The sequence below is a fragment of the Neoarius graeffei genome, chromosome 19, assembly GCF_027579695.1.
Source record: "Neoarius graeffei isolate fNeoGra1 chromosome 19, fNeoGra1.pri, whole genome shotgun sequence".
NCBI lineage: Eukaryota > Metazoa > Chordata > Actinopteri > Siluriformes > Ariidae > Neoarius > Neoarius graeffei.
Window position 1 is genome coordinate 59,391,223 of NC_083587.1, and position 26,979 is coordinate 59,418,201.

At 41.9% G+C, this 26,979-nt stretch overlaps 1 protein-coding gene across 1 annotated transcript; it reads right to left on the reverse strand.

The window, feature by feature from the left end:
* Nucleotides 1-26,786, reverse strand: LOC132867997 (vitelline membrane outer layer protein 1-like). The gene is made up of 3 exons (XM_060900970.1): nucleotides 26,568-26,786; nucleotides 26,371-26,483; nucleotides 1-310 (listed from the first exon to the last, which is right to left on the reverse strand). Exons 1-3 carry the CDS (start codon nucleotides 26,784-26,786, stop codon nucleotides 1-3), a joined length of 642 nt encoding a protein of 213 aa, XP_060756953.1.
* Between the last annotated feature and the right edge of the window lie 193 nt (nucleotides 26,787-26,979).

Sequence of the window (26,979 nt, forward strand, 5' to 3'; positions counted from 1 at the left end):
TCACTGCTGGCTCTGGGTGCAGCAGTAAAAGCGCACATCGTTGAGTGATGAGTCATCCAGAGCGCCCTGGTATGACTCCATCTTGGTCTGGATGCCACAGATGCCCCCATTGTGACAGACCTCACTCCAGGCTCCGTAATCGCCCCAGGACATGCCCCGGCCCTCCAGCGTCGGGTTGCTGCTGCAGCGGAAGCGGATGTTGTTGGCGCTCGTGTCATCACCAAAGATGCCCTGGTGAGGTTCCACGCGCAGTTGGAATGAGGTCAATGTACCAGAAGGGCACCACTGTGGCTCCATCCATTCACCAAAACTGACAAAGAGAAAGCAGAAAAAAGGTCAAACGTAGTCAATTTGACATTTGGTGTTTGCTATAATCATCGACTTGCATCAAACAACGTACAGATCTCACGCTAGTGAGGTGATGTTAAAAATGAAAAGCTGATTTAGCGTATATGATTGAAGGGTTTTGTTTTGTTTAAGAAACCAGCCACATTAGTCTTTCATTGTAATTTAAACAAAATGTTAGTAATTTAAAGCTAGACTCTGTTCGATTTCATAAAATCAGTGAAATTTAGTTCCGTCTGAAATGTGGTCATTGTGATATATGTTTATTTCTGTAATATCTCTCAAAATATCAGGCCATTCTGTTCTGTAGCTGGGAAGTTATTTAATTTGAGGGGATTAAAGCAAATAATGTGCATGAAATCGCTCGCTTCGCGCAGTCAAGCAGACAGAGGAAGTCCGTGTGTGTGTGTGCGCATGCGCAGGTTTACCTTTGAGCGTGCACTGACAGTTCCATCATTCTGTCGCTAAACGAACAGCTGATCACACCGAGGTGCTCGCTGAGCACCGATATTTATTAGTTTGATATTTCCTGTGTTTCCTTTCCTTCGTATAGAACATAACGTTTTTTCTTCTCGCTGTCTTTCCGTTACTGTAGTCGGTCTTTCACGTTTCATTCGCACACTCACGTCCTCCATTTTTCTCTCCTGTTTCAAATTTGTATCCCACAATGCCTTGTGTGAACGGGGAAAGCCCACCACGTCATGCATGATGTAATATCTTGTATCGGGTCATGGTGAAGCAGGAAAAAATAGCGGAGAATTTAGGGTCACGTGGAGATAAATTCATGAATTGTTCTACTTTAAAAAAACACCTAATAAAATTGGAAGTCTGAGATTCGAATTCAGTTGCTTTCGGTCACTAAACAAAAATAATTAGGTGTCAGGGAAAATTCTTTTTATGACCTACACTTGAAAAATCTGAAAGCTAGTCTAGCTTTAATTTACAGGTCATTCTAGAATTCGGGGTACATTTTGCATCTCCAAGATAAACCTTTTTTTATTTTTCACAAAATAAAACTTTATTGAATCAGTTTTGGGGCGGCACGGTGGTGTAGTGGTTAGCGCTGTCGCCTCACAGCAAGAAGGTCCGGGTTCGAGCCCCGTGGCCGGCGAGGGGCTTTCTGTGCGGAGTTTGCATGTTCTCCCCGTGTCCACGTGGGTTTCCTCCGGGTGCTCCGGTTTCCCCCACAGTCCAAAGACATGCAGGTTAGGTTAACTGGTGACTCTAAATTGACCGTAGGTGTGAATGTGAGTGTGAATGGTTGTCTGTGTCTATGTGTCAGCCCTGTGATGACCTGGCGACTTGTCCAGGGTGTACCCCGCCTTTCGCCCGTAGTCAGCTGGGATAGGCTCCAGCTCGCCTGCGACCCTGTAGAACAGGATAAAGCGGCTAGAGATAATGAGATGAGATGAGATGAATCAGTTTTGAACAATAATGCAAATTATGACTTTCACTAATAGCAGTGCTCGATGTACATTTTTGACCCAATTTATCCATAAAGTATTAACTCAATAACCCCCACCACTCCTCCCCCACATTATTGGCCGTCTTCGACTCCTGATTCATCCATTCAACTCGAATAAACAGGAAGTGATTCAGTCTAACAATCTGTTTTTTGGGGCGTATTCTATTAACTGTTATAAAATTAATTGCATAGAAAGTCTATTTTCTGTATTATGTGAAATTTCAGTCATAAAAATATATATATTTTTTTTATCCGTCCCAATGTTCTTGTCAACTCTGTTACAATATAAAACCGCAAAAAATCTGCAAAGACTTTTAATAATACGTATGACACCTGCACCGAGTGATGTCACTTCCTCTGGTGGGAAACTTCAGAAAGGCAGTGAGGTATGTTCCGTTTCTTCTGTCATTAATTTGAACAAAATGTTGAAGATACACCAACAGGAGATTAATTATTCATCAACTCTGTTATTCTGATATTGGAGCGAATCTCTCACTCGTTTTTTAAAAAACACTAATATGATTAAAATCCATAAAATTCCATTTTTATACATGCCGCGTGGTAGCTAGTTTAAGGTTAGAATGTGGAGTTCAGGCACAAAATGATGGAAAATGTCAACTCTGTTCCCATCAGTTCTGTTAATGGATTGCCCAGTTTGACGATAACAGAGCTGACGATGACGAACAGGGTCAACACTTAAAATGTACCCTCAATTACAGAACAGGCCAGATGTACTACAGATGTGTCATATGTAAATGAGTCGACTCTTTGAGCCGACTCTTTTTGATGAGCGTGAAAGCTGACTCACATATAGGTACGAGCTTTTTTTTTTGTTAAGATGGAGCCAATGTTTTAAATATTGTTGTGTAAGTTAATCAAAGTACTTCTTTTAATGTTTTCTTCATCTCTTTGCTGCTTGTTGAGGATGTGCTGTATTATGGATAATGAGCTATCAGGACAAATGAATCTTCTTAATGAATCACTGACACAGCAGGAACATAAACATTAATTCTGAGATGTTTGCTGTATTTGTTTCAAAGCTTGGTGAAATATTGGAAACTTGTCCAAAAAAAAAAAAAATGGAAATGATCCATTTGGGATGAACAAGTTGGCTCTTATTAGTGAATAAGATCAAATGAATTCACTGAAAAAGAGCCTGAGTTTTCATTCCTGCTTTATATGCCTTACCACGCCCTGTGGTGAATGAAGCCTGCATCGAAGTGGGTTTAAGTTGAGTTCATGTTTTATAGATGACAGTAAGTCACACTGTGTCCTAAACCACATGAGTGAGTCTGGAGGCCGTGAAGAACTGGATGTGGTTTGAGGTGGATGTTTATGAAAAAAGATTTCAGGTGAGATTTTAATGCCATTCATGATAGCACCCTCATCCAAGTCCAAGAAACAAACATCAGGATAATAAACATCTGTATCTGGGCAACTACGAATAGCAAATATTTGGAAAACGGTAAGTGGAAAATAGTGTGAATTTGATTCTTTACCAACGTTTTCTTTAAGAAAACAAAGTATTTTTCAATTCAATTCAACTTTATTCACACACAATATATAATATGAGAAGAAAATTTACGAAAAAGTTTAATACTGTAATGGATGATATATCATAGAAAAAGAATTTACAAACAGTAGTGACTACCATTATTGATGTAAGGTGTGTGGGGCTGATGAAATAATTCCATGTCAAACTACAATTTTATTATTATTATTTTTTTAATGTTAGAACACGGCGGCATGGTGGTGTAGTGGTTAGCGCTGTCGCCTCACAGCAAGAAGGTCTGGGTTCGAGCCCCGTGGCCGGCGAGGGCCTTTCTGTGCGGAGTTTGCATGTTGTCCACGTGGGTTTCCTCCGGGTGCTCCGGTTTCCCCCACAGTCCAAAGACATGCAGGTTAGGTTAACTGGTGACTCTAAATTGACCGCAGGTGTGAATGAGTGTGAATGGTTGTCTGTGTCTATGTCTCAGCCCTGTGATGACCTGGCGACTTGTCCAGGGTGTACCCCGCCTTTCGCCCGTAGTCAGCTGGGATAGGCTCCAGCTTGCCTGCGACCCTGTAAAAGGATAAAGCGGCTAGAGATAATGAGATGAGATGTTAGAACAAGAGAACTACAGTGTCTTGTAAAAGTATTCATCCCCCTTGGTGTTTGTCCTGTTTTGTCGCATTACAAGCTGGAATTAAAATAGATTTTTGGAGGGTTAGCACCATTTGATTTACACAACATGCCGACCACTTTAAAGGTGAAAACTGTCATTTTATTATGACACAAACAATAATTAGGATGAAAAAACAGAAATCTGGAGTGTGCATACTGTAGGTATTCACCCCCCAAAGGCAATACTTTGTAGAGCCATCTTTTGCTACAAACTGGTCCAACTCCTTCAACTTAGATGGGTTGCGTTGGTGTACAGCAATCTTCAAGTTATGCCACAGATTCTCAATTGGATTGAGGTCTAGTCTTTGACTAGGCCATTCCAAGACATTTAAATGTTTCCCTTTAAACCACTCCAGTGTAGCTTTAGCAGTATGTTTAGGGTCATTGTCCTGCTGGAACGCGAACCTTCGTCCCAGTCTCAAACCTCTGGCCGACTCAAACAGGTTTTCCTCCAGAATTGCCCTGTATTTAGTGCCATCCATCTTTCCTTCAGTCCTGACCAGCTTTCCTGTCCCTGCAGATTAAAAATATCCCCACAGCATGATGCTGCCACCACCATGCTTCACTGTAGGAATGGTGTTCTCAGGGTGTTAGGTTTGCACCACACATGGCATTTCCCATGATGTATATATGTAGTATATGGGATACTTTTTATAACCCAACCCTGATCTATACTTCTCCACAACTTTGTTTCTGACCTATTTAGAGCGCTCCTTGGTTCTCATGTTGCTCGCTTAGTAGTGTTGCAGAGTCAGGTGATCATGTGACACTTTGATTGCACATAGGTGGATCTTAATCAACTAATTATGTTACTTATGAAGTGAATTGGTTGGGCCAGCTCTTATTTAGGGGTTTCATATGAAAGGGGGTGAATACCTATGCACGCTCCAGGTTTCTGGGGCTTTTTTTTAATCTTAATTATTGTTTGTGTCACAGTTAAAAAAATAACGTGCACCTTTAAAGCAGTAGACATGTTGTGTAAATCACACGGTGCTAACATTCCAAAAATCCATTTTAATTCCAGCTTGTAATGCGACAAAACAGGACAAACACCAAGGGGGAAGAATACTTTTGCAAGACACTGTAAATACACTATACTTATTTACACACAACTCTATGTATACTCATGCTAACACAAACACTGAGCCGATATTTTATCATACTGCAAGTGGAGAGGGTGAGCAGCACCAAGTTTCTGGGTGTGCACATCTCTGAAGACCTGTCCTGGAACAACAACACCGCATCACTGGCTAAAAAAGCCCAACAGCGTCTGTACTTCCTCCGCAAACTGAGGAGAGCAAGAGTCCCGGCCCCCATCATGCACACATTCTACAGAGCCACCATCGAGAACATCCTGACCAGCTGCATCACCGTGTGGTACGGCGCCTGCACCGTGTCCTGCTGCAAGACTCTGCAGCGCATCGTGAGAGCAGCTGAGAAGATCATTGGTGTCTCTCTCCCTTCTCTTATGGATATTTATAACTCCCGCCTCACCCGCAAAGCCATCAGGATTGCAGGTGACCCCACCCACCCATCTCACAGCCTCTTCAGCCTGCTGCCGTCGGAGAGGAGACTGCGGAGTCTCCGGGCCAAAACCAGCAGGCTCAAGGACAGTTTCTTTCACCAGGCGGTCAGGAGGCTCAACTCCCTCCCTGTTCTGCCCCTCCTGCCCCCTCTGCCCCCTATTCTGCTCGCACACCCCCCTTCAGCATCTGACATGTCATCCTCACAGTTCCCCCCCCCAACACACACACACACACATCTCATTGTTCATTAACACACTGAACTCAGGGACCGCACATCTCACTTTACCTCGCTCATTTGCACTATTCCGCACTACCTCATCTTAACAGCTGCTAGTTTGTTTATTCTGCTTATTTCATGTTTACCTGCTATACCTCAAGTGCCCTTGACTGTTTGGTTATTTGTACCAATTTATATGTGTGTGTGTGTGTGTGTGTGTGTGTGTATATGAGTGTTTAGTCTAGTTAATATCTAGAGTGTTTACACTGTTTATATTGTCTGAGTGTTTAGTCTGTCTTGTTCTTATCTAGTGTTTATACTGTTTATATTGGGTTTTTTTTTCTCAATTATTCTATTTTTATTTATTGCATTGCCAGTTTGCACCGTGGGTCAGAGAGGACTGAAATTTCATCTGTGCTGTATGTCGAGCATGTATAGCATATTTGACAATAAAGTTGACTTGACTTGATAATAGAATTTTTCAAGTTTTAAGAAAGAAATGCTTATTGTTGGTTTAAAATAAGATATGATTTTAAGGCTGATTTAAATAATGGAAGTGATCTGAAGTTTTTGATTCTTGTGGAAATTCCTTCCCAGAGTTTGAAGACGGAAAACTGAAAGGAAAAAATTTACCATAATTTGTCTTGGCAGGTGGACAAACACTATTCCTCTGAGCTGAAAATCTGGTGTTGTAAGAATGTTTCAGGTGACATTGGGCATACCTAACCACCTGTGTTTTCTTTCTCTCCCCCCCACCCCAAATCTGTCCCTCTGAGTTACATGGAGTCAACAGGAAATCTTTTGGTGGAGAGGGTGGAGACCTCGACTGGCTATCGTAGCCTGCAGGGAATCGGCCGTCAGACATTCTGTCGCATGTCCCAGACCCGGTGAAATGTAACTGAATTGTCTTGGCCAGCCCTAAGGGTCCCATCTGCATCTCATCATTGCTGAGGAGTGTGCTCCCATCACCCAATCAAGCATCCAGCCAGAGCAGGTCATGATATATTTTTTACCATATTAACATGCCATTGTGTGTTATGCCTGATGTAAAGACTCTCGTCTCTGCGAGCCTACCACACAGATTTAATACTTGTCATTTTTAGGGCATACCTAACAACGTGTTTTCTTTCTCTCTCCCCCCCCAATCTGTCCCTCTGAGTTACATGTTGATCCTGGGATTGAGATGCTGGCCTCTTCTGCCCCTCGGACCTGCTTGATCCATCCTGGTGCCCTGTGTCTGGTCGGAGTTTTATCGCACCGCTCCTGTGAAGGACGGCCCCATGAGCACAGTTGAGGGTTATACCTGTTAAAACTGTTAATATTATAGTCAGGCTGTCTGTTGTTGCCCAAATGAGGATGGGTTCCCTTTTGAGTCTGGTTCCTCTCGAGGTTTCTTCCTCATGTCGTCTGAGGGAGTTTTTCCTTGCCACCATCGCCACAGGCTTGCTCATTGGGGATAGATTAGGGATAAAATTAGCTCATGTTTTAAGTCGTTCAAATTCCGTAAAGCTGCTTTGCGACAATGTTTATTGTTAAAAGCGCTGTACAAATAAACTTGATTTGATTTGAATGTTGTTCTTTAGCCTTCATTTCATCATTGTTGACTTAAATAATACACAGATCCAATTTTCTGACAGGATTTATTTGAAAGGCTTAATCTAGACTAGCATTCATAATCTGAGGCGGTTTGTGAAAACTACACCCTGATCTTAATCGATACAGTGCTGAGAGCAAAATGAACCTTTACTTCCAGTCCAGTGGAGTTCACCAAAGTTCACTCATACACACTGTTCACGGCTAGTTACTGATGATGTGTCTGTCGCAGAAGAACTAGACTCCAGTCTAAGTGGGTTTTATGGGAAGCCCAGAGAGACACAAAGCTATAATCCCAACACCAGTTTCACTTTAATCATGTAGACTACATCTAATCAATGCTGTGTCCATTAGTGGACATCTCTAATGATCCTTCAATTACCCAATAAGACCAGGCCTTTTTTATTATACCCCCACTCCAAAGGAGGGGGGGAGGGGGGTGGTACACTGGTTTATTTACCTCTGTCCGTCCGTATTTCCGTCCATCCGAAACACCCTTTTTCTGAGCAACCACAAATCATAGCCACTTGGTACCAAACTTCAGCTTGGGGTTCTACACTGTGTTTACCGTTTTCAGGTCTGTCGCACATTGACTTCCTGTTTACAAAACGTATAGCGTGGATTTACAAAATTTTCTTAACACTTTTCTCAGCAACTACAAATCACAACTGCTTGATATTTTGTACTGAGCTTCGGCTTGGGGTTCTATACCGTGTGTACCATTTTCAGGTCTGTCGCACATCGACTTCCTGTTTACCGACTGAATGTATTTACAAAATCTATAGCATGGATTTACAAAATTTTCTTAACACTTTTCTCAGCAACTACACTGAACAAAAATATAAACGCAGTGGTCCATATTTTATGAAATACAAATGTTCAGATAGAAATTCATTTTCATTTTCTATGTGCCCGAGCCCAGTCCAAACGAGAACGTCGTCGCCCAGCAGTCAGGTCCAATCCTCGATGAGGTCTACGTGCATGGAGGCCAGCTTCTCTGAGTCGGTTTCTCACAGTTTGACTGCTGACCCTGCGATTGTGTCTCCCCATGGTCTCATCTGCGGTCCGTGTTGCAGTCCGGCACCGATCACGCAGGTGGGTCAGACGGATATGCCGGTCTTGTGCTGGAGTGGTGACACGTGGCCTGCGTGCATGTGGCATGTTGTCTGTGGTGCCATGCTGCTGAAATCGTCGTCGGAGGCAGACTATCGTGGAATAGCACCCCCAATTGACGCCCTACAGCTCTGATGGACATTCCAGCCTGCAGCATGCCAATGGCTCGTTCCCGGTTGATTCTGGTCATCTGTGGCATCTTGACATTTGAACATTTTTGTCACTTTAGGGTGGCCTTTTATTGGCCCCACATAAAGGATGGTCATGACATGCATTACTCAGTGAAATTTTTGTCTGCAATGGTCACACCCGACTGGATCATGGATTATCTCAAGTCTGGTCACTGCTCAGAACTTGAGTAGAGGGACTTTTTTTTTTTTCCAAAAAATGTTTACTGGTATGCTATACTATCATTTGAAGTGGGCAGAAAAAAAAAATCAGTATCAGATGTACAAAATAAATAAAATCTTTAGGTGCTGCGTTTATATTTTTGTTCAGTGTACAAATCACAACTGCTTGATATTTGGTACCAAGCTTCAGCTTGGGGTTCTATACCGTGTATACTGTTTTCAGGTCTGTCGCACATCGACTTCCTGTTTACCAACTGAATGTATTTACGAAACATATCGGGTGGATTTTGACACCATTTCAAAATGACAGTTGACCAGGATGCTATTTGAAATCCCTGGGGAGAGACACGGCTCTTTACTTACTTGTTTCAGGGTTCATTATTTGTTGAAGTCAACATTCATAATAAGTGTCCTATTCCTTCGATTGCTTGCATCTGGATAGAAGCGAGAGCGGGGGGATACGTAAGTAAGCAGTAGCTCACCGTTGATTTTGTTTTGCCCCTTTAAATATCATGAACATAGTTTATAGCCATGTCTGTCTGTAATTCTTGCATTGGGATGAGGGGGGTATTATAATTATACCACAGTATTTGACGTTATACCTGACTGGTCGGATGCTATAGTTCTAGCTCTAAATCATAGGTTTATATTAAAAGGGCCCAGCTCACCCTTCCCTGAATCCAATCATGTGATCACTACTAAACAAGGCTGTGTTCTCACACCGACACTTTTTGGCATCTTCTTTGCTGTACTCCTGAAACATGCTTTTGGGACATCCATGGAAAGGATCTACCTCCGTACAAGATCTGATGGGAAACTATTCAACCTATCAAGACTACGTGCAGCTTCCAAAGTCCTTACTACATGCTTACGCGACTTCCTTTTCACAGACAATGCAGGTATCGCCGCCCACACTGAGGACGAATCGGTGAAGCTTGTACCGATTTTGGTCTCACCAATAGTCTCAAGAAAATGCAAGCAATGGGTCAGAACCAGGGCTTTGAACCAGAATTTTTTTCCTATTGGTTCGTTCCGAACAGAAACGGAATTTTAACGTTTCTGGTTTTGGGTTCCACCATTAAATAGACGTTCCCGAACCGGTTAGAACAAAAAAATTTCATTCCAGGAACGGTTAATTACGTTCCCTGTCAGCTGTTTAACAAATGGCTATAAAATTATGTCTCTGTCTCATCCAGCTTAAGCCAAATGTAGGCTAATTCTATTACAACCTTCATTAAATAAGACAAGAAATAATTCAAAACAATTATTATTTCAAATGTTGGCGATTTGGATTCTCAGTATGTCTTCCCATCTACACAAACAGAAAAAGTGCCAAAAATGAAAGATAATTCGTTTAGTGTGTTATCAAAGGCTAGTCAGGCCCTATGCATTGATAGGCTAACAGAGGTTAACGTCATTTAATGTTCGCGAGCCTCTCATTAACGTGGACAAATATATTGATATCGTGTTTGAAACTGACATTTTTGAATAACGACAGACTGCAATATTTACCTCTTATTTAAGATGTGGAGACGTGATAGTAGTCCACCCTCCCGCTCTCTCCATTCAGTCAGCGAACGTCACACAGGAAGTGAACCCCAGCGGGTCATAGAAACTTGCGCAGGAGAAGAATGACTTTTTTATTTGTAGGCTACGGAAACTTTGAGGAACGAAATAAAAACCGGTATTAACCGGTTACCATTATTTTTAATAAGCGTTTCTGTTCCGGAACATAAAAAATAATAAAGTTTCTGGTTTCGTTTCTGTTCCATGTGAAATAGAAAAATAGGTTTTCGTTTTCGTTCCTTGAACCGGTTCAAAGCCCTGGTCAGAACATCAAGAAACCGCCCACTACAACAATCTCCAATCAAGCATTAGAAGTAGTCAATGACTTTGTTCCCTGGGTTTGACCATCTCCGACTCCCTCTCTCTTGACTCTGAGTTGAATAAACACATCAGTAAGGCTGCTACGACGATGCCAAGACTAATGCAAAGAGTTTGGAACAATAGAAAGCTAACTGTATGCACAAAGATCAAGGTCTACAATGAATGCGTCATCAGCAGTCTACTACACAGTAGTGAGATGTGGACCCTTAGAGCCTGTCAGAAAAAAAGGCTAAATATGTTCCATATGTGAAATCTTCGACAAATACTCAACATTAAGTGGCAGGATAAAATCCCAAACAACTCAGTCTTGGAATATGCAGAAGAAGAAACCTTTATTTGTCACACGCACACTTCAAGCACAGTGAGATTCATCCTCTGCATTTAACCCATCTGAAGCAGTGAACACACGCGCACACACCCAGAGCAGTGGGCAGCAGCACTACAGCGCCTGGGGAGCAGTCAGGGGTTAAGTACCTTGCTCAAGGGCACTTCAGCCCAAGGCCACCCCATGTTAACCTAACTGCATGTCTTTGAACCGTGGGGGAAACCGGAGCACCCGGAGGAAACCCACGCTGACACGGGGAGAACATGCAAACTCCACACAGAAAGGCCCTCGCCGGCCACGGGGCTCGAGCCCAGAAGATGGCGGCGCTGGTGTTTTCACGTTTGTCTGCGTAGTTTGTGTTTGTATCTGTGTTTTTTGTAAGTTTGATGGGCTACCTGATTCGGAATAACTTTCATCCTGGGTCTCAGAACTGGACTAACAACTTGGTGTTGGTAAACAGTAGGCTAAACAGCAACATAGCCTACTTTTATAACAACGAAGCAAACTGGACTGGTCTGGGTGCATTAGCAACATGAGGCTATTGGTTTACCTGTTGCTCGCTTATGTGCTGAGCTCACTGGACGTTCTGGGATCTGGTGATGGATCATTCTCCCAAATTCTGGAACTATACTGCTTCCTGATACTGGCGGCTTTACATCAATCCACATGGCGTTATCGGTTTTTCCTGCCTGTTCTATTGAGACCCTGCACAAATACGAGCTTCTTAGTTGGGCAGAAATATGGCAGTTCATCTCCTGCAGGCGCGACCAGAGAGTCGGCACTGCCTGCCCGACAAGATCAGCAGGCTTTTGGATTATTCTACTCCTGTTCCTATCAGGTAACATCCATCCCAACCCAGGCCCAGAACTGATTGAGCTCTTGAACCCCGACGACTTAACAAAATAGTAGTGGCTTGCGTTTTATTCATGTCAACATGCACAGCCTGATTAATAAAATCGACGCTCTTCGTCTGTGGGCTAAACTGACAGAAACTGATATATTCATCTTGTCAGAGACACGGCTTAAACCATCAATCACGAACAATATGATTCACATCAAAGGGTATAATCTCTTTAGGACGGATCGTGTGAATAAAGGAGGGGGAGTAGTCATATATGCTAAGGCATCGTTGGACTGTTGTTCCCTCGAAACAATAACAAAGCCAAAGTTCTTCGAACTATGTGCCGTTAAATTAAATCTTCCCAATGGTGCTTCTCTGATTGTGGTAGGATGCTACCGTCCACCATCGGCTGCAGCTGAAGCAACTGCCCTGCTGTCTGACTTTTTGCATAAACCGCCCAACGAGTATATTGTCCTAGGAGACCTGAACTGGGACTGGCTATCGACTTCATCAGCATTAAGTGACTTACATGATCAGTTACTCCTGACGCAACTAGTAGAGTCACCTAGACGCCTCAATCCAAAACGAATGGACAAGTCTACATTAATTGACGTCATTCTGACTAATGCTCCACATAAATACTCAGCTGCTGGAGTTTTTTGTAATGATGTCAGCGATCACTGTATGATTGCCTGTGTTAAAAATTGTAAATTGAAGAAAACCAAGCCACGGTTTATTTTTAAACGAAATTACAAACGTTTTAATGAACAAGCTTTCCTTCATGAAATCTCTCAGAGCGATTTAAACTTGGTTTGTGACATGGATGATGTTGAGCTGGCTTGGAATTATTTTAAAAAGACCTTTTTAGCCATAGTTGACAAACATGCCCCTATTAGAAGATTATAGAGTGAGGGGCAGAGATAATCCTTGGTTTAATGACTCTATTGCAACTGCTATTAGAGAATGGAATGAAGCATGGACTAAAGCAAAAAGAAATAATAATGATAAATGTTGGTTAAATTATAGGGTATTAAGAAACAAATGCACAAGACTAATAAAAAGTACAAAAAGTGAGCATTATCTGAATTTAATAAATGAAAACCTTAATGGGGGCACGGTGGTGTAGTGGTTAGCGCTGTCGCCTCACAGCAAGAAGGTCCGGGTTCGAGCCCCTTAGCCGGCGAGGGTCTTTCTGTGTGGAGTTTGCATGTTCTCCCCGTGTCCTCGTGGGTTTCCTCCGGGTGCTCCGGTTTCCCCCACAGTCCAAAGACATGCAGGTTAGGTTAACTGGTGACTCTAAATTGAGCGTAGGTGTGAATGTGAGTGTGAATGGTTGTCTGTGTCTATGTGTCAGCCCTGTGATGACCTGGCGACTTGTCCAGGGTGTACCCCGCCTTTCGCCCGTAGTCAGCTGGGATAGGCTCCAGCTTGCCTGCGACCCTGTAGGACAGGATAAAGCGGCTAGAGATAATGAGATGAGATGAGATGAGAAAACCTTAATGATCCCAAAAAATTTTGGAAAGCAATTAAATCTTCTTCAGGTGATGTGCCATCCACCACTATTCCTGAAGTTATAATAACAAGCCAAGGTGAAGTCAGGGGTAAACAAAATATAGTAGCTATTTTCAATAAGCATTTTATTCATGCAGGAATAGCTACTCAGTCAATACTTTCAGCCAACCCCATGGATAGTGCAACCTCCATCACAGACTCGTCTAATGTAAGTTTGAATAATTTTAATTTTACTACTATATCTGCCTCTGAAGTACAAAAGGCACTGTTAGGCCTGGACTGTAAAAAAGTCTGCTGGCCCAGACCAGATTGAGCCATATTTTCTTAAAATTGCTGCAAACTTGATTGCTGGTCCTATCTCTTCCATTTTCAATCTTAGTCTATACAGTGTTTCTATCCCTAAGTCATGGAAATCTGCATTTGTCCTCCAACTATCAAAAAGTGGAGACCCGTCAGTCTTAGATAATTACCGGCCAATCTCCAGACTCTCTGTCTTGGCTAAACTGTTTGAGTCTCTTATAAATGAGCAACTGAAACATTTTTTAGCTGATACTTGTATTTTAAGTCCCACTCAGTCCGGTTTCTGACAAGGCCAGAGTACAATTACGATTGTAACCTCAGTTATAAATTATATTGTTAATGCTTTAGATAACAAAAAGTCTTGTGCTGCTCTATTCATTGACTTATCTAAAGCATTCGACACCGTTGACCATCATCATCTTCTGCAAAGATTGCAAAGCATAGGTTTTAGTAGCACTGTGTTAAATTGTTTTTCTAATTACCTGAGTGGTAGAACTCAGTGTGTGGTATTAGATAACTGTACCTCATCCTTGCTAGAAGTAAAAATGGGTGTCCCCCAAGGATCAGTTTTGGGTCTTATTTTATTTTCTAGTTCATCTCATCTCATTTATCTCTAGCCGCTTTATCCTGTCCTACAGGGTCGCAGGCAAGCTGGAGCCTATCCCAGCTGACTACGGGCGAAAGGCGGGGTACACCCTGGACAAGTCGCCAGGTCATCACGGGGCTGACACATAGACACAGACAACCATTCACACTCACATTCACACCTACGGTCAATTTAGAGTCGCCAGTTAACCTAACCTGCATGTCTTTGGACTGTGGGGGAAACCGGAGCACCCGGAGGAAACCCACGCGGACACGGGGAGAACATGCAAACTCTGCACAGAAAGGCCCTCGCCGGCCACGGGGCTCGAACCCGGACCTTCTTGCTGTGAGGCGACAGCGCTAACCACTACACCACCGTGCCGCCCATAGTTTAGGTATGGATCTGAAACAAACAAAGATTCTTCTTTATGCAGATGATACTCTTTTGTACACTTCTGCTACATCATTGAAGGAAGCAAATCATTATCTACAGTCTGCTTTTAGTCAGGTACAAAAATCTTTGGTAGGATTTTTTTTAAATGTTAAAAAAAAACAAAATCAATGGTTTTTACACGTTCACATTCTCTTACAGATTTCACTATTTTAACACAAGATGGTACTCCAGTAGAGAGAGTAACTGCCTACAAATACCTAGGTATTTGGTTGGATGATAAATTGTCTTTTGGGGTCCATATTGAGAGCCTTTAAAAAAAAAAAAACAACTCAGACCCAAGTTAGGTTTATTCTTTAGATTAAAGAAGTGCTTTCCTTTTTCAACAAGGAAAAGGCTGGTGCAGAGCACATTCTTATCAGTGTTGGATTACGGTGACCTAATTTATATGCACTCTACTTCATCTTTATTTAAAAAAAACTAGATGTACTATACCATTCAGCCTTGCGTTTCATTACAGGTGCAGTCGCTCGGACTCACCACTGCATTCTGTATGAAACTGGACAATGGTCCTCCCTCTCTCTCAGAAGGAAATTCCATTTATTGATTTTCATTGTGAAAGCATTAATGGGTAAATTACCCTTCTATATTTCAAACTTACTTACTTACCATAATAGTGTTTATAGGACAAGGTCACCAGAAAAAATACACTACCGTTCAAAAGTTTGGGGTCACCCAGACAATTTTGTGTTTTCCATGAAAAGTCACACTTATTTACCACCATCTCATCTCATTATCTCTAGCCGCTTTATCCTTCTACAGGGTCGCAGGCAAGCTGGAGCATATCCCAGCTGACTACAGGCAAAAGGCGGGGTACACCCTGGACAAGTCGCCAGGTCATCACAGGGCTGACACATAGACAACCATTCACACTCACATTCACACCTACGGTCAATTTAGAGTCACCAGTTAACCTAACCTGCATGTCTTTGGACTGTGGGGGAAACCGGAGCAAACCCACGCGGACATGGGGAGAACATGCAAACTCCACACAGAAAGGCCCTCGCCGGACCCGGGGTTCGAACCCAGGACCTTCTTGCTGTGAGGCGACAGCGCTAACCACTACACCACCGTGCCACCCCTATTTACCACCATAAGTTGTAAAATGAATAGAAAATATAGTCGAGACATTTTTCTGGCCATTTTGAGCATTTAATCGACCCCACAAATGTGATGCTCCAGAAACTCAATCTGCTCAAAGGAAGGTCAGTTTTATAGCTTCTCTAAAGAGCTCAACTGTTTTCAGCTGTGCTAACATGATTGTACAAGGGTTTTCTAATCATCCATTAGCCTTCTGAGGCAATGAGCAAACACATTGTACCATTAGAACACTGGAGTGATAGTTGCTGGAAATGGGCCTCTATACACCTATGGAGATATTGCACCAAAAACCAGACATTTGCAGCTAGAATAGTCATTTACCACATTAGCAATGTATAGAGTGGATTTCTGATTAGTTTAACCTTCATCCTACCAAGTGGGGTCCATCTGGACCCCGCACCTATATGTTTGTTTGCCATTTTAAAAATATGTGACATACTGCCTCACAGTTTTATGAATTTGTCGGAATTTATGTCTTAATTAAAACACTAAAGCACCGGAAGATCAGCTTTTTGCATTGTGAAAGTATAATTAATTTGTTACTGGGGTCCAACCAGACCCCAGAGTAAAGTTTATCTGTCTTTCATTTTATAATTGAATAGCACACTGAAAGTTAACTTCTTTTATGTTCCATAATGAAACTACCAAGGCATTCCTTCTTGGGGTCCGTGTGGACCCCACTGCTGCAATAAGCACAGGCTGCAAAACAAAAGCCCTAAATTATTTTACAATTACTTTTTTGTTTTAAATTCTGTAAGAAAAGACCTAAGTTGTAATCCAGAATGTTTTACAGCTGCATGAGCTGCAAAAATCATGTATATAATGCCAATTTTTTTTGTGGCGCTATAATTTGCTACATGTATGCTAGTTATTGCAATATTATTGCAATGTTATTGCATTTATAATACATCATTGATATTCAGCCATAGTGGATTTTGTTCTTCAGTAAAGTTATGTCTGTTTGCTGCATTGAATTGGTTCTTACTGCATTGATTTCAAGGTATTCCCTCCTGGGGTCCATACGGACCCCGCCTGGTAGTTTGTGTATGTAAAATTGGCTGGTAGGATGAAGGTTAAGTGTGTTCTTTATGCCTTGGGCCCTTTAGTGTATTGCTGTTATTAATACAAGATGTTCTGAACAAAACTTATCTGGTGATTTTGTCTTTATAAGCTTTAATTTTAAAGAAAAGTATTGGGGTCCAAACGGACCCCACATGGTAAGATTAAGATGTAAAATAGCATGGTAGGATGAGGGTTAAAGTGATCTTCATTGAAAAGAACAGTGCTTTTCTTTCAAAAATAACGACATTTCAAAGTGACCCCAACCTTTTGAACGGTAGTGTACTACTAATTATTCCATCAGCAAGAACAGAACTTGGTAAAACAGCTCTCTCATCATATGCACCAAATGTCTGGAATAAACTCCAAAACACTTTAAATCTAGAATCACTTCCATCTTTCAATACTTTTAAAAAACTTTTAATGTCAACTCTGACTGAACAGTGTAATTGTTTTTAACTAGGTGCCCTTTAAGTTGTGTGTCTGTATTAGCTTGTTATTTGTCATATTAAGTGTAATGTCTTGTTTGTGTTTTAGTATGCATAGTATGGGATTTGTGGTGAAGTATGTAACTTTGTCTTGCTTTTTATGTATTTTGAGACTTTTTGCCGCCAGTCTTGGCCAGGACTCCCTGGGAGAAGAGTTATTGTAACTCAATGGGACTTTTCCTGGTTAAATAAAGGTTAAATTAAAAAAAAAAAAAAAGAACCTTCTTGCTGTGAGGCGACAGTGCTAACCACTACACCACCATGCAAGTACCACATCAATGTTTAGTATCTTGAAGCAAAGACGTATGCACTGGATGGGTCACGTGGTTCGAATGGCAGATGGTAGGATCCCCAAGGATCTTCTGTATGGCAAGCTTGCTCAGGGAAAAGATCGATTGGTAGGCCATACCTGTGCTACAAGGACATCTTCAAACGTGATCTCAAAGAAATGCATGTTGATGTGAACACCTGGGAAGAGTGCGCAAGGGATAGGGGCTCTTGGAGCAAACAGTGAAGCACAGCCTTGCTTCCTTTGAGAATGCACAGGCCTGGGCAGCAGAAGAAAAGCAGTCAAAGCGACACTCAACACACTGTAAAAAAAAATAGTTGAGAATACTTGAAATTTCAAGGCAACCGTCTGCATTAAGAATTTTATGTTTTGCCAACGATGTGCCCATGATAATCCAAACTATGATAAAACTGTTATCTTTATTAAGAATTCTTAATTAAGTCAATTTTCAATTCCTCATTCTGCCAACATAGATTTCTCTTTTTGCTGAACAGTGGCATTCACAGTAGTGCAAAAAGGCAATCACAATTTTTTTTTTTAGATTTTTTTGGGGCTTTTTTCACCTCTATTTGGATAGGACAGCGTAGAGACAGGAAATGAGCGGGGGAGAGAGAGACACGGGGAGGGATCAGGAAATGACCTCAGGTCGGAACCAAACCCGGATCCCCGGATTTATGGTATGGCGCCTTATCCACCTGAGCCACGACGCCCCCAAGGTTATCACAATTTATCATTAAACTATACATGCCTTTTTTCATTGTTCTACACAATTACAAAACTTCAATATTGAAATAAAGTTTTTAAAACCCACGTCGTGGGTGTGGCTCAGGTAGATAAGGCGCCATACCATAAATCCGGGGACCCGGGTTCGATTCCGACCCGAGGTCATTTCCCGATCCCTCCCTGTCCCTCTCTCCCGCTCATTTCCTGTCTCTACGCTGTCCTATCCAAATAAAGGTGAAAAAAGCCCCCCAAAAAAGTCTGATAACCTCAATTGCCTTTTTGCACTACTGTGAATGCCACTGTTCAGCAAAAAGAGAAATCTATGTTGGCAGAATGAGGAATTGAAAATTGACTTAATTAAGAATTCTTAATAAAGATAACAGTTTTATCATAGTTTGGATTATCATGGGCACATCATTGGCAAAACATAAAATTCTTAATGCAGACTGTTGCCTTGAAATTTCAAGTATTCTCAACTATTCTTTTTTTTTTTTACAGTGCAGCAGCCTGCCCACCAGCCCACAAACTAGGCTATGACAGCTCCTCGTATAGGACTTTAGAGTAACAGCAAAAAGTGTGGCTCAACCTCCAGAAATCAAACAGTCTCTCGAGACTGAACTTGCCTACAGGTAGCTCTTTATGCAGAAAAACCTTTTCACTGTTCGTGATCTCTTCAAAATGTTAAAACCTCAAACTTTTTATTCATCTACGAACATCATACATGGAAGCTTTGAACCAAATAAGCCTTCTATCTTTTCTTTCCTTCGCAGCCACATGCAAGACAGTGGAGGCTGTTTCGAGACCATTACAATGGAATAACCATATGAAAACTGAATGTTTCAGTTAAAATAATTTAAATTAGATAGATACTCTATCTATCTATCTATCTATCTATCACTGTGACTAAAGTCATAGTGATGTGCACTAGCTCTTACAAACCAGGATGTCTGGTCACCATACCCTATAGATCTGGCAAGAGAATGACGCTTAGTGAGGAAAAAAGACTATTTTTCATGGATCATTCCAGTCCAGTGATCCAGATCAGCACCAAAAGTCATAGCAACTTAATTCAGCCCAGAGGTATTCTTCATGTGAAACTTGGTGATGAAATGATGATGGTTGAAAACTGAGGGAGAAATAGCATCCTAAAAAAAAAAGAATAATAAAGTAGAAAGATCCTGAGTGAGAGTAACAATTTGCACCAGCGCTGCTTGCGCAAATTAAATACAGAAAATCTTTTGACAAAATACCTTTGATTTCATGTTAGAATTTAAGATCTATAACCTGCGATGTCTCAGAATAGTTGCAGATTGTTTTTTGGAATATCGCTAACGTCAAAAATGGCGGCTTGCTACTTGATGCAGAGGATTCTGGCACGGTTGAGCCCGCCCCATTAATGCAATAGTTTTGCGGATGCTTAGTGTAATCACTGATATGGTGATGTTTTCTGTGCGGAGATGTTTATTTAGCATTTCGGAAAGGATTCTCCAGCACTTTGTAAGCATCCGATATAAATCCGACACTTGACAGATTTGCGGTTTGTCTGTAACGTAAGCTGTGAGAGTTTTTTTTATTTCAAGTGAGTGAAAAAAGAGCATCCGGGAAAGAATCAATAGTTTTTAGCTGCTTTAATGTAACTGATAAAAGGAACTTGTTTCATGGACATTCTGCAACATTAAACAGTACAGTAACTATAAATGGATAAAATGTACAGTACATTGTTCCTTGATCAGTAAAACAAAAATGCAATCGTTGTCAAATTGCTGTGGTATTTTTTTTCTTTAACCGCATATGGTCTTGCCATCTTTTCTTCCTCACAACAAGAATAAGGTAGAGTGTCCACATCACAGGATGGTATCAGGTGGAAATTGGCAAACCATGCGAGACCAAAAATAGGAGCTACTTAAACTTGCCAATCTTAAAAACACACACACACACACACACACACACACACACACACACACACACACACACACACACCCTGTTGTCTACACACTGTAGAACTGGGACAGCTTCTGTGAGTATTTTATCCCTGCTATGTGAACAGCGAAGTAAATCATCCTTCATTTCTCCATTCAGCTTCATTGATTTAAAAAAACATGAATAAAATTACAGTATTTCAAATGATTATATTTGCCTTACTGGCTGTTTAAGAGTTCCCGATCACATTTACAGATCAAATTATGGCAAATGATTAGCCTAGAAAAAAAAACAATGCATAGCACCTATTGAGTATATGGCTGCTTTTGATAATTATAATTATAATGTGAGAAGTCGAATAATAAAGCAAGTCAGAAAGCTCAAAAGTAGGCCAGGATCCTGAGGGTTCAATAATTTATAGAAAAAGTCACTTTATCATGAAAGAGCTGGGAATATGACAGCACTCCTGGAAATGTGGAGCACCGTGGTATCATTAGTTCGGCTCCTGAAATCACCGGGAACTTGCCTCGAAGACCATAATTTTTTTTCTATCGTAAATAATAACCATGTGAAGACTCGGGTTCTAATTCAGTTATTAATCTTCAAGCCAATTATTCAGTAAGTGCACTGAAAGTAATGGGAAAGGTGTGTAGTTACAAGAGTGAGGAATGGAAGTCCGGACTCGGGTTCGGCTCCTGGGAGTTTTAGGGGTTAAATAATAAATAGTGTGTTGGTTTGGTTTCACAAAAAAGATCTCATTAGACAACAGAAAGAAGAAAAAACACTAACAACAAGAGCAACACCGATGCGATTCGGAAACCACCCCAAGCCGACACTGAATTTGTATCGCTTGAATTTATATACTGGATGATTGGATGATTGGTTCTTATACTGTATGTAAGGAATAATTCTTCATTCAACTAAAGCTTGTAACGCTGGACTTCCAACTTCTGATGAAGAAAAACCAAAGAAAACACTCCACAACTTGGAATTCCTACTCCGACGGACTGGAAGGTCTGTTCAACCCCTGAGCTCAACACAACGACAAATCAACATGGCCGCTGTAATGATCTCTGGGCTCGTTTGGTTTTCCTGTTTTGTGCTGGCTCCTCCCACCTGCTCACCTGAGGCCTGTCTCACCTGGTTCAGCTTAGATATAAGATCAGTTTGGCAGATACCAGAGCGAGCAAGAGGAAGGAAGGGGACAGGTAGCAGTTGTCCTTTTTTTTGGCCTTCTTGGTTTGTGGGGGCTTTTTTTGTTGCATTTATTGTTTTTTTTCAGGGCAATGCACCTTGTGTTCTATTCATCCAGACTCTTTCCTTACACTGGTGCTGAGTTTCACATGATGCCACATCCACCTCATTAGTTATTCAAAACTTTAGCTGGTTGTCAACTGAGCTTTGGTAGACCAAGTGTTTGTCTGGAGAAGGTGCATTGCTTGCATAAAAAATGCCTTACGCTTGCATTGTTTTAGGTTGTTCTAATCAATCAAACCATGAAACTGATAAATGTTTCTTCAGGGTTCCCTGTGAACTAATAAAAAAGGATGAACGAACACAGGATTTCACAAAAAGACGTCGAGAAAGGTGGCTTTTGAGCCTTTCACTGAAATCGAAGGGAGCCGAGTCAAAGCATGCTCGAGTTTGCAGTGATCACTTGGTGAAAGGTTTGTACCGTATTTCCCTCTCAGCTCTGTCCTTAGTGTTTTCCAAGGACTTTTCTTGCTATGTATTGTTATTTTACGGTACTTTTTTTTTTAGTCACAAAGCACTAAAGTCCCCAGCTGTTTCTTTGTTTCCTCCTCACTAAGTCCATATGCATGAAGGTTGCCACAAAATTATTCCCTAGCCGTACAGTTACAATATGCCGTGATCACTTCTCCGTCTTGTTTAACTAAGGGCGTATTCACACCTATGTTGTTTGGTCCGGACCAAACGACCCAAATTTCCCTTGGTCCGGACCTTTTGGGTTGGTCTGAATACAAACCACCGAACTCTGGTCTGGACCAAACAAGCGGATCGAGACCGAGCTGCAAGGTCAGACTCGGTCCAGACCAAAGGAACCCTGGTGCGGATCTTTTGGAGGTGTGAAAGCAGACCAGACCTAATCTGACAGTTTTGCTTTTTTGTACCTCAGGAGCTTCCGTCGTTTGTCGAGCATTATGGGAAACAGAGTCTTGATACTCCACCGCAAAGTGCAAACACTGTTTCGGTTGTCAAGGGAACCTTACAACAGTCGTTCAGTCATTCAGACCAGTGGTAGGCTAGACTACAGAGTACAAAAAATGAGTAGGGGGCAAACGTGGGCCGAGGAAGAAACGCGTACCCTTGTGGATATCTGGGCAGATGTCCACATATCTGAGCTTTTGGAGAGAACACACAAAAATGGCGACGTGTTTGCTGTATTCAGTGAGAAAATGAAGGAGAAGGGGTTCACGCGCTCCCCAGAACAATGTCGGCTAAAAGTGAAGAAACTCCGTCAGACCTACATTAAAATCAGGGACATTCTTTCAAAAAGTGGCGGTACTAGCGACGCAAAAAAGAAATTCATCTATTGCGTGAAGAGCCAGAACTGTCACAACATGATGTGCGCTCATCAGCGCTATCCTCCGTAGCCGCCTTGCCCTTTGAAGTCGTCGTTGATAAATTACTTGTACAACAGCATAGTAATCGCACAATTGTGAAAACAGTAAAAACTGGAAAAAACATATAGCTTTGATGACATTAAAAAGAATAACAGCACGGAAAGCCTCCATGACTACTTTTGAACTTAACGCTTTGTGCGCGTGTCGTCTCTGACCAATAGCTGAACGACCTCAGGGCGCGTGGCTTTGTTGACAGATTTTGGTCCGCTTACTAAAATGTACAGTGTGAAAGCGAACCGCACCAAAATGAAAAAATAAAAAAAACATTTGGTTCGGACCAAAGCAAGTGAACTATCGAACTATCCTGGTCTGAATACACCCTCAGATCCAGGTCTTTAAAGGGGTTTCTGATGATCTTTGTGAATGATTTAGCTGAGAGATAAGAGCCAACACAAGTGAGAATCAAGCCAACTGTTGTTTGTTTACACTTCAACTTGCAGCACTTCGTTGTAAAGACGTGAACGAAAAGCTTAAAAAAACATACTTGCATGGGCAAAAACAATACAGGATTCATTCGGCAGCAACTTGATACCGAGGTCCTTTACCCAGCCACATACAAAAAAGTTTGCGGTGTAGAAGGACGTCTGCGACACCAGATGGTTCGAGATGTCGGGGAACTCGACTGAAGGGTAGTTTTTGAGATTGTATGACAAATCCTTCTTTCCCAGACTGTAGGGGTCGATTCCATTGCACACAGCAATCTTCTGAATATATCTAAAGCAAGCAGTGGCTTCTAGATTACAAGCGTACTCTAAGTTATCGCTAGTTGTTTGGACTACGGCAGCCATTTTGGTTTGCTCAACCACCAGCTATTTCACTTCCGGTAAAATCGCTAAGAAAAGTCACGTGACTGAAACCCAAGAATTGATTACTGACTATCCATACTGACCCATTTGCTTATTTTGTTTGCCTTGAACTCTTTCTTCATTAAGTTTTGTTTGTTTATTCTAACAGATCCTTGAATTTTCTAATTTAAAGACATTTGTCCTCCTCTTTTGTTACAGTCTTGAGCTGAGTTGTAACATAACGGGGGCTCGTCTGGGATAACCACACCGTTATCGTTATAAAATATGATTTCCCTACTTCAAATGTGTTCATAGTAAGACATTATTTACTTTCAGTCAATCAAGATAGACACATTATTTGAATAAATATATAACATTGACCATAATAGCTTGCGGTTTTGATAAATAAATCATCGTCACATGATCACAAATAGCGTACCTCATGCTAACAAAGTGCACTCTTTGATAGAAGTGTCCATTTTTTTCCCCTTTTTGTACCTCAAACGTACAAAACATCAAGCTGATTGATTGTTTTATCTCATCTCATTATCTCTAACCGCTTTATCCTGTTCTACAGGGTCGCAGGCAAGCTGGAGCCTATCCCAGCTGACTACGGGCGAAAGGCGGGGTACACCCTGGACAAGTCGCCAGGTCATCACAGGGCTGACACATAGACACAGACAACCATTCACACTCACATTCACACCTACGCTCAATTTAGAGTCACCAGTTAACCTAACCTGCATGTCTTTGGACTGTGGGGGAAACCGGAGCACCCGGAGGAAACCCACGCGGACATGGGGAGAACATGCAAACTCTGCACAGAAAGGCCCTTGCCGGCCACGGGGCTCGAACCCGGACCTTCTTGCTGTGAGGCGACAGCGCTAACCACTACACCACCGTGCCGCCTGATTGTTTTTATTCATGAATAATTTAAGAACATTTCATAATTTTAATTTGTTTATAGTTGCTATAGTTAATTAATGTTGTGACAACTTATAATCTTGTGATGAGTTGAAAAATGTAGGATGTTACCCCAAAACTGCAAAATTTTCCATCCTGAAGACTTTCCAACAACAGAAAAACATTATCTCTGACTATTAAAAAGCACTGAAACTGGAGACTCCTTCAAAATCTAAATAAACATCACCTCACACTGTTTCATTTTGACATTTTGTATATCATTCTTTCAAACAAAACCCGCCAACTGTAATTGAGGAAATGGAGAACTATTTTATTCACGCTTGTAGTAATCAAGTCTGATTTGTGCCCTAATTTTAAGGACTCATGACTTGACTTGAGCACTGATGACTCAGACTCGTGCATTAACTGCATTCGGACTCGTAAATTGGAGACGAGGACTCTGATTTTTTCTTTATTTTTTGTAACGTCATGCCATAATAATTTGGCATAAGATATTTATATTTACATTAATTTTTATACTAATTTCATGCAAGAGAATGCACATTCACCTGTTCATACGTCATGTTCAGGAACAAACTAACGTTAATGGCGCTAAAATGCCTGGAGAGACGCCCCTAGGATTGTCCGCTTTGCTTATACAGACTTCTTGTGCAGTGGGAAAAAATGCACTGCTGTGTGTTCCATATGTAGAAGAACTATCAAGGAGATGACAGGGACGACCTCGAACTTCAATCGTCATTTGGCAAGACTCCACCCAGAGAAGGAAGTGACACGCTGTGTTCATTGCTCTGTTGATAGTGGGTGAAGCTTGCTTGCTAAGTGATGAACTAGCTAGTGTTAACCCTCTCTCATGTTATTTGCCCTGTTGATAGTGGGCGGGGCTTGCTGAGCGATGAACAAGCTTTTTATCTGTAGCCTGTTAACTAAAATGAGGCAGTCAAGCAGGAACATTAGTCCAACACAGCAGCAGAGACGCTTTCACATAAAAGCAGCAACAGACACCGTCAAATGGTGCCATTGGAGTCTTGTTCTTGGACTCAACTCGAAATTTTCTTTAATAACTTGGACTTGAACACTGGGCACTCGAGATTGAACTCGGACTTGAGGTCTAGTGACTCGACTACAACACCGCTTTTATCATACCTGGTATACACATGCACGAGTATAAATGCTCTGAAGTAGCTGTAGCTATTGTGACCTGCATAATGCTTTATGAAGCATGACAATGACTTGGTATGAATACTGACCTCAAACTAGTTTTCGTAACTTCTTATTATTCTTCCAGCTTGTCCCACTTGTGTGTGAGAGGTCGCTGCCATGTTCTGACATGCCATATTAATTGGAGCATAGTTTGACGCCGGATGCCCTTCCTGCCCATTTTCCAAGCTTGGGACCAGCACCAAATGGTGACTGGGTTCCTAGCCAACCAACAATTCACACACACATTCACACCTATGGGCAAGTTAATCTACCGTAACTGCACGTCTTTGGACTGTGGGGGAAACCAGAGCACCCAGAGGAAACCCACACACACGGAGTACAAGTAAACTCCACACAGAAAAGCTCCCCGTCGGCCACTGGCCTCAAACCCAGAACCTTCTTGCTGTGAGGCGACAGTGCTAACCAGTGCACCACCATGCCACCCAAACTACTTTTCATAACTTAAGGATTCCTAAACAAGGTAGTATTTAGTATTGTGATATCCTTGACTTGATATATTTTTGGTTTTCCAAAACCATTTCAAGCTTATGGAGGAACTCACTGTCCAGCATGGGACTCCACGCTGTAGAGGAAGCTCCGGTCACCATTTTGGACGCAGAAGAGACGGATTCCATTCAGAGCCGTGTCATCAGTTCCATACTGGTTAGACTCGACCTGTAGAGAGAATCAGATTAGCATACACAGATATGAGCTAAAACACAGATGAGATGACAGTGATATGGTTGACAAAATTGATACCCTCAGGCTGAATCCCGTGGCGTAGAAGTTCTCAGGGCACATCTCTGACCACATCCAGTCCCCGAATTGCTCTCCATTGGGCACCGTAAGGACTGAGGTGTAATTTCGCGTTACGAAAGCCGTCCCAGCGTGAACGATGTAAGGCTGAGCCTCAAAGTCAACCTCAACAGATGACACCAGAGACAGCAAGCAGAGAATGGAAATGTAAACGAGAGCCATGGTTGTGGTTTCACGAATACAGACCCTCTCAGGACCTGATGGGTTTTTATTAGCAGCACTCACGTCCTTACATCAGCTTATCACGGGTTAATCATTCATTTCTCATTTGCTTGGGAAGACACAGCTGCTACAGGATAGCGTTTGACATTTTGGCACAGAAAGTTACAGGTTATTTGCGTTTTCGCCACTGTTC

What these genes read in the sequence shown, in the direction of transcription:
- LOC132867997 (XM_060900970.1), bottom strand. Translation starts at nt 26,786, where the DNA reads ATGGCTCTCGTTTACATTTCCATTCTCTGCTTGCTGTCTCTGGTGTCA. An exon ending in CCACGGGATTCAGCCTGAGG is followed by an intron (nt 26,484 to 26,567) that starts GTATCAATTTTG and finishes TTCTCTCTACAG; the next exon opens with GTCGAGTCTAACCAGTATGG. An exon ending in GTGGAGTCCCATGCTGGACA is followed by an intron (nt 311 to 26,370) that starts GTGAGTTCCTCC and finishes TCTCTTTGTCAG; the next exon opens with TTTTGGTGAATGGATGGAGC.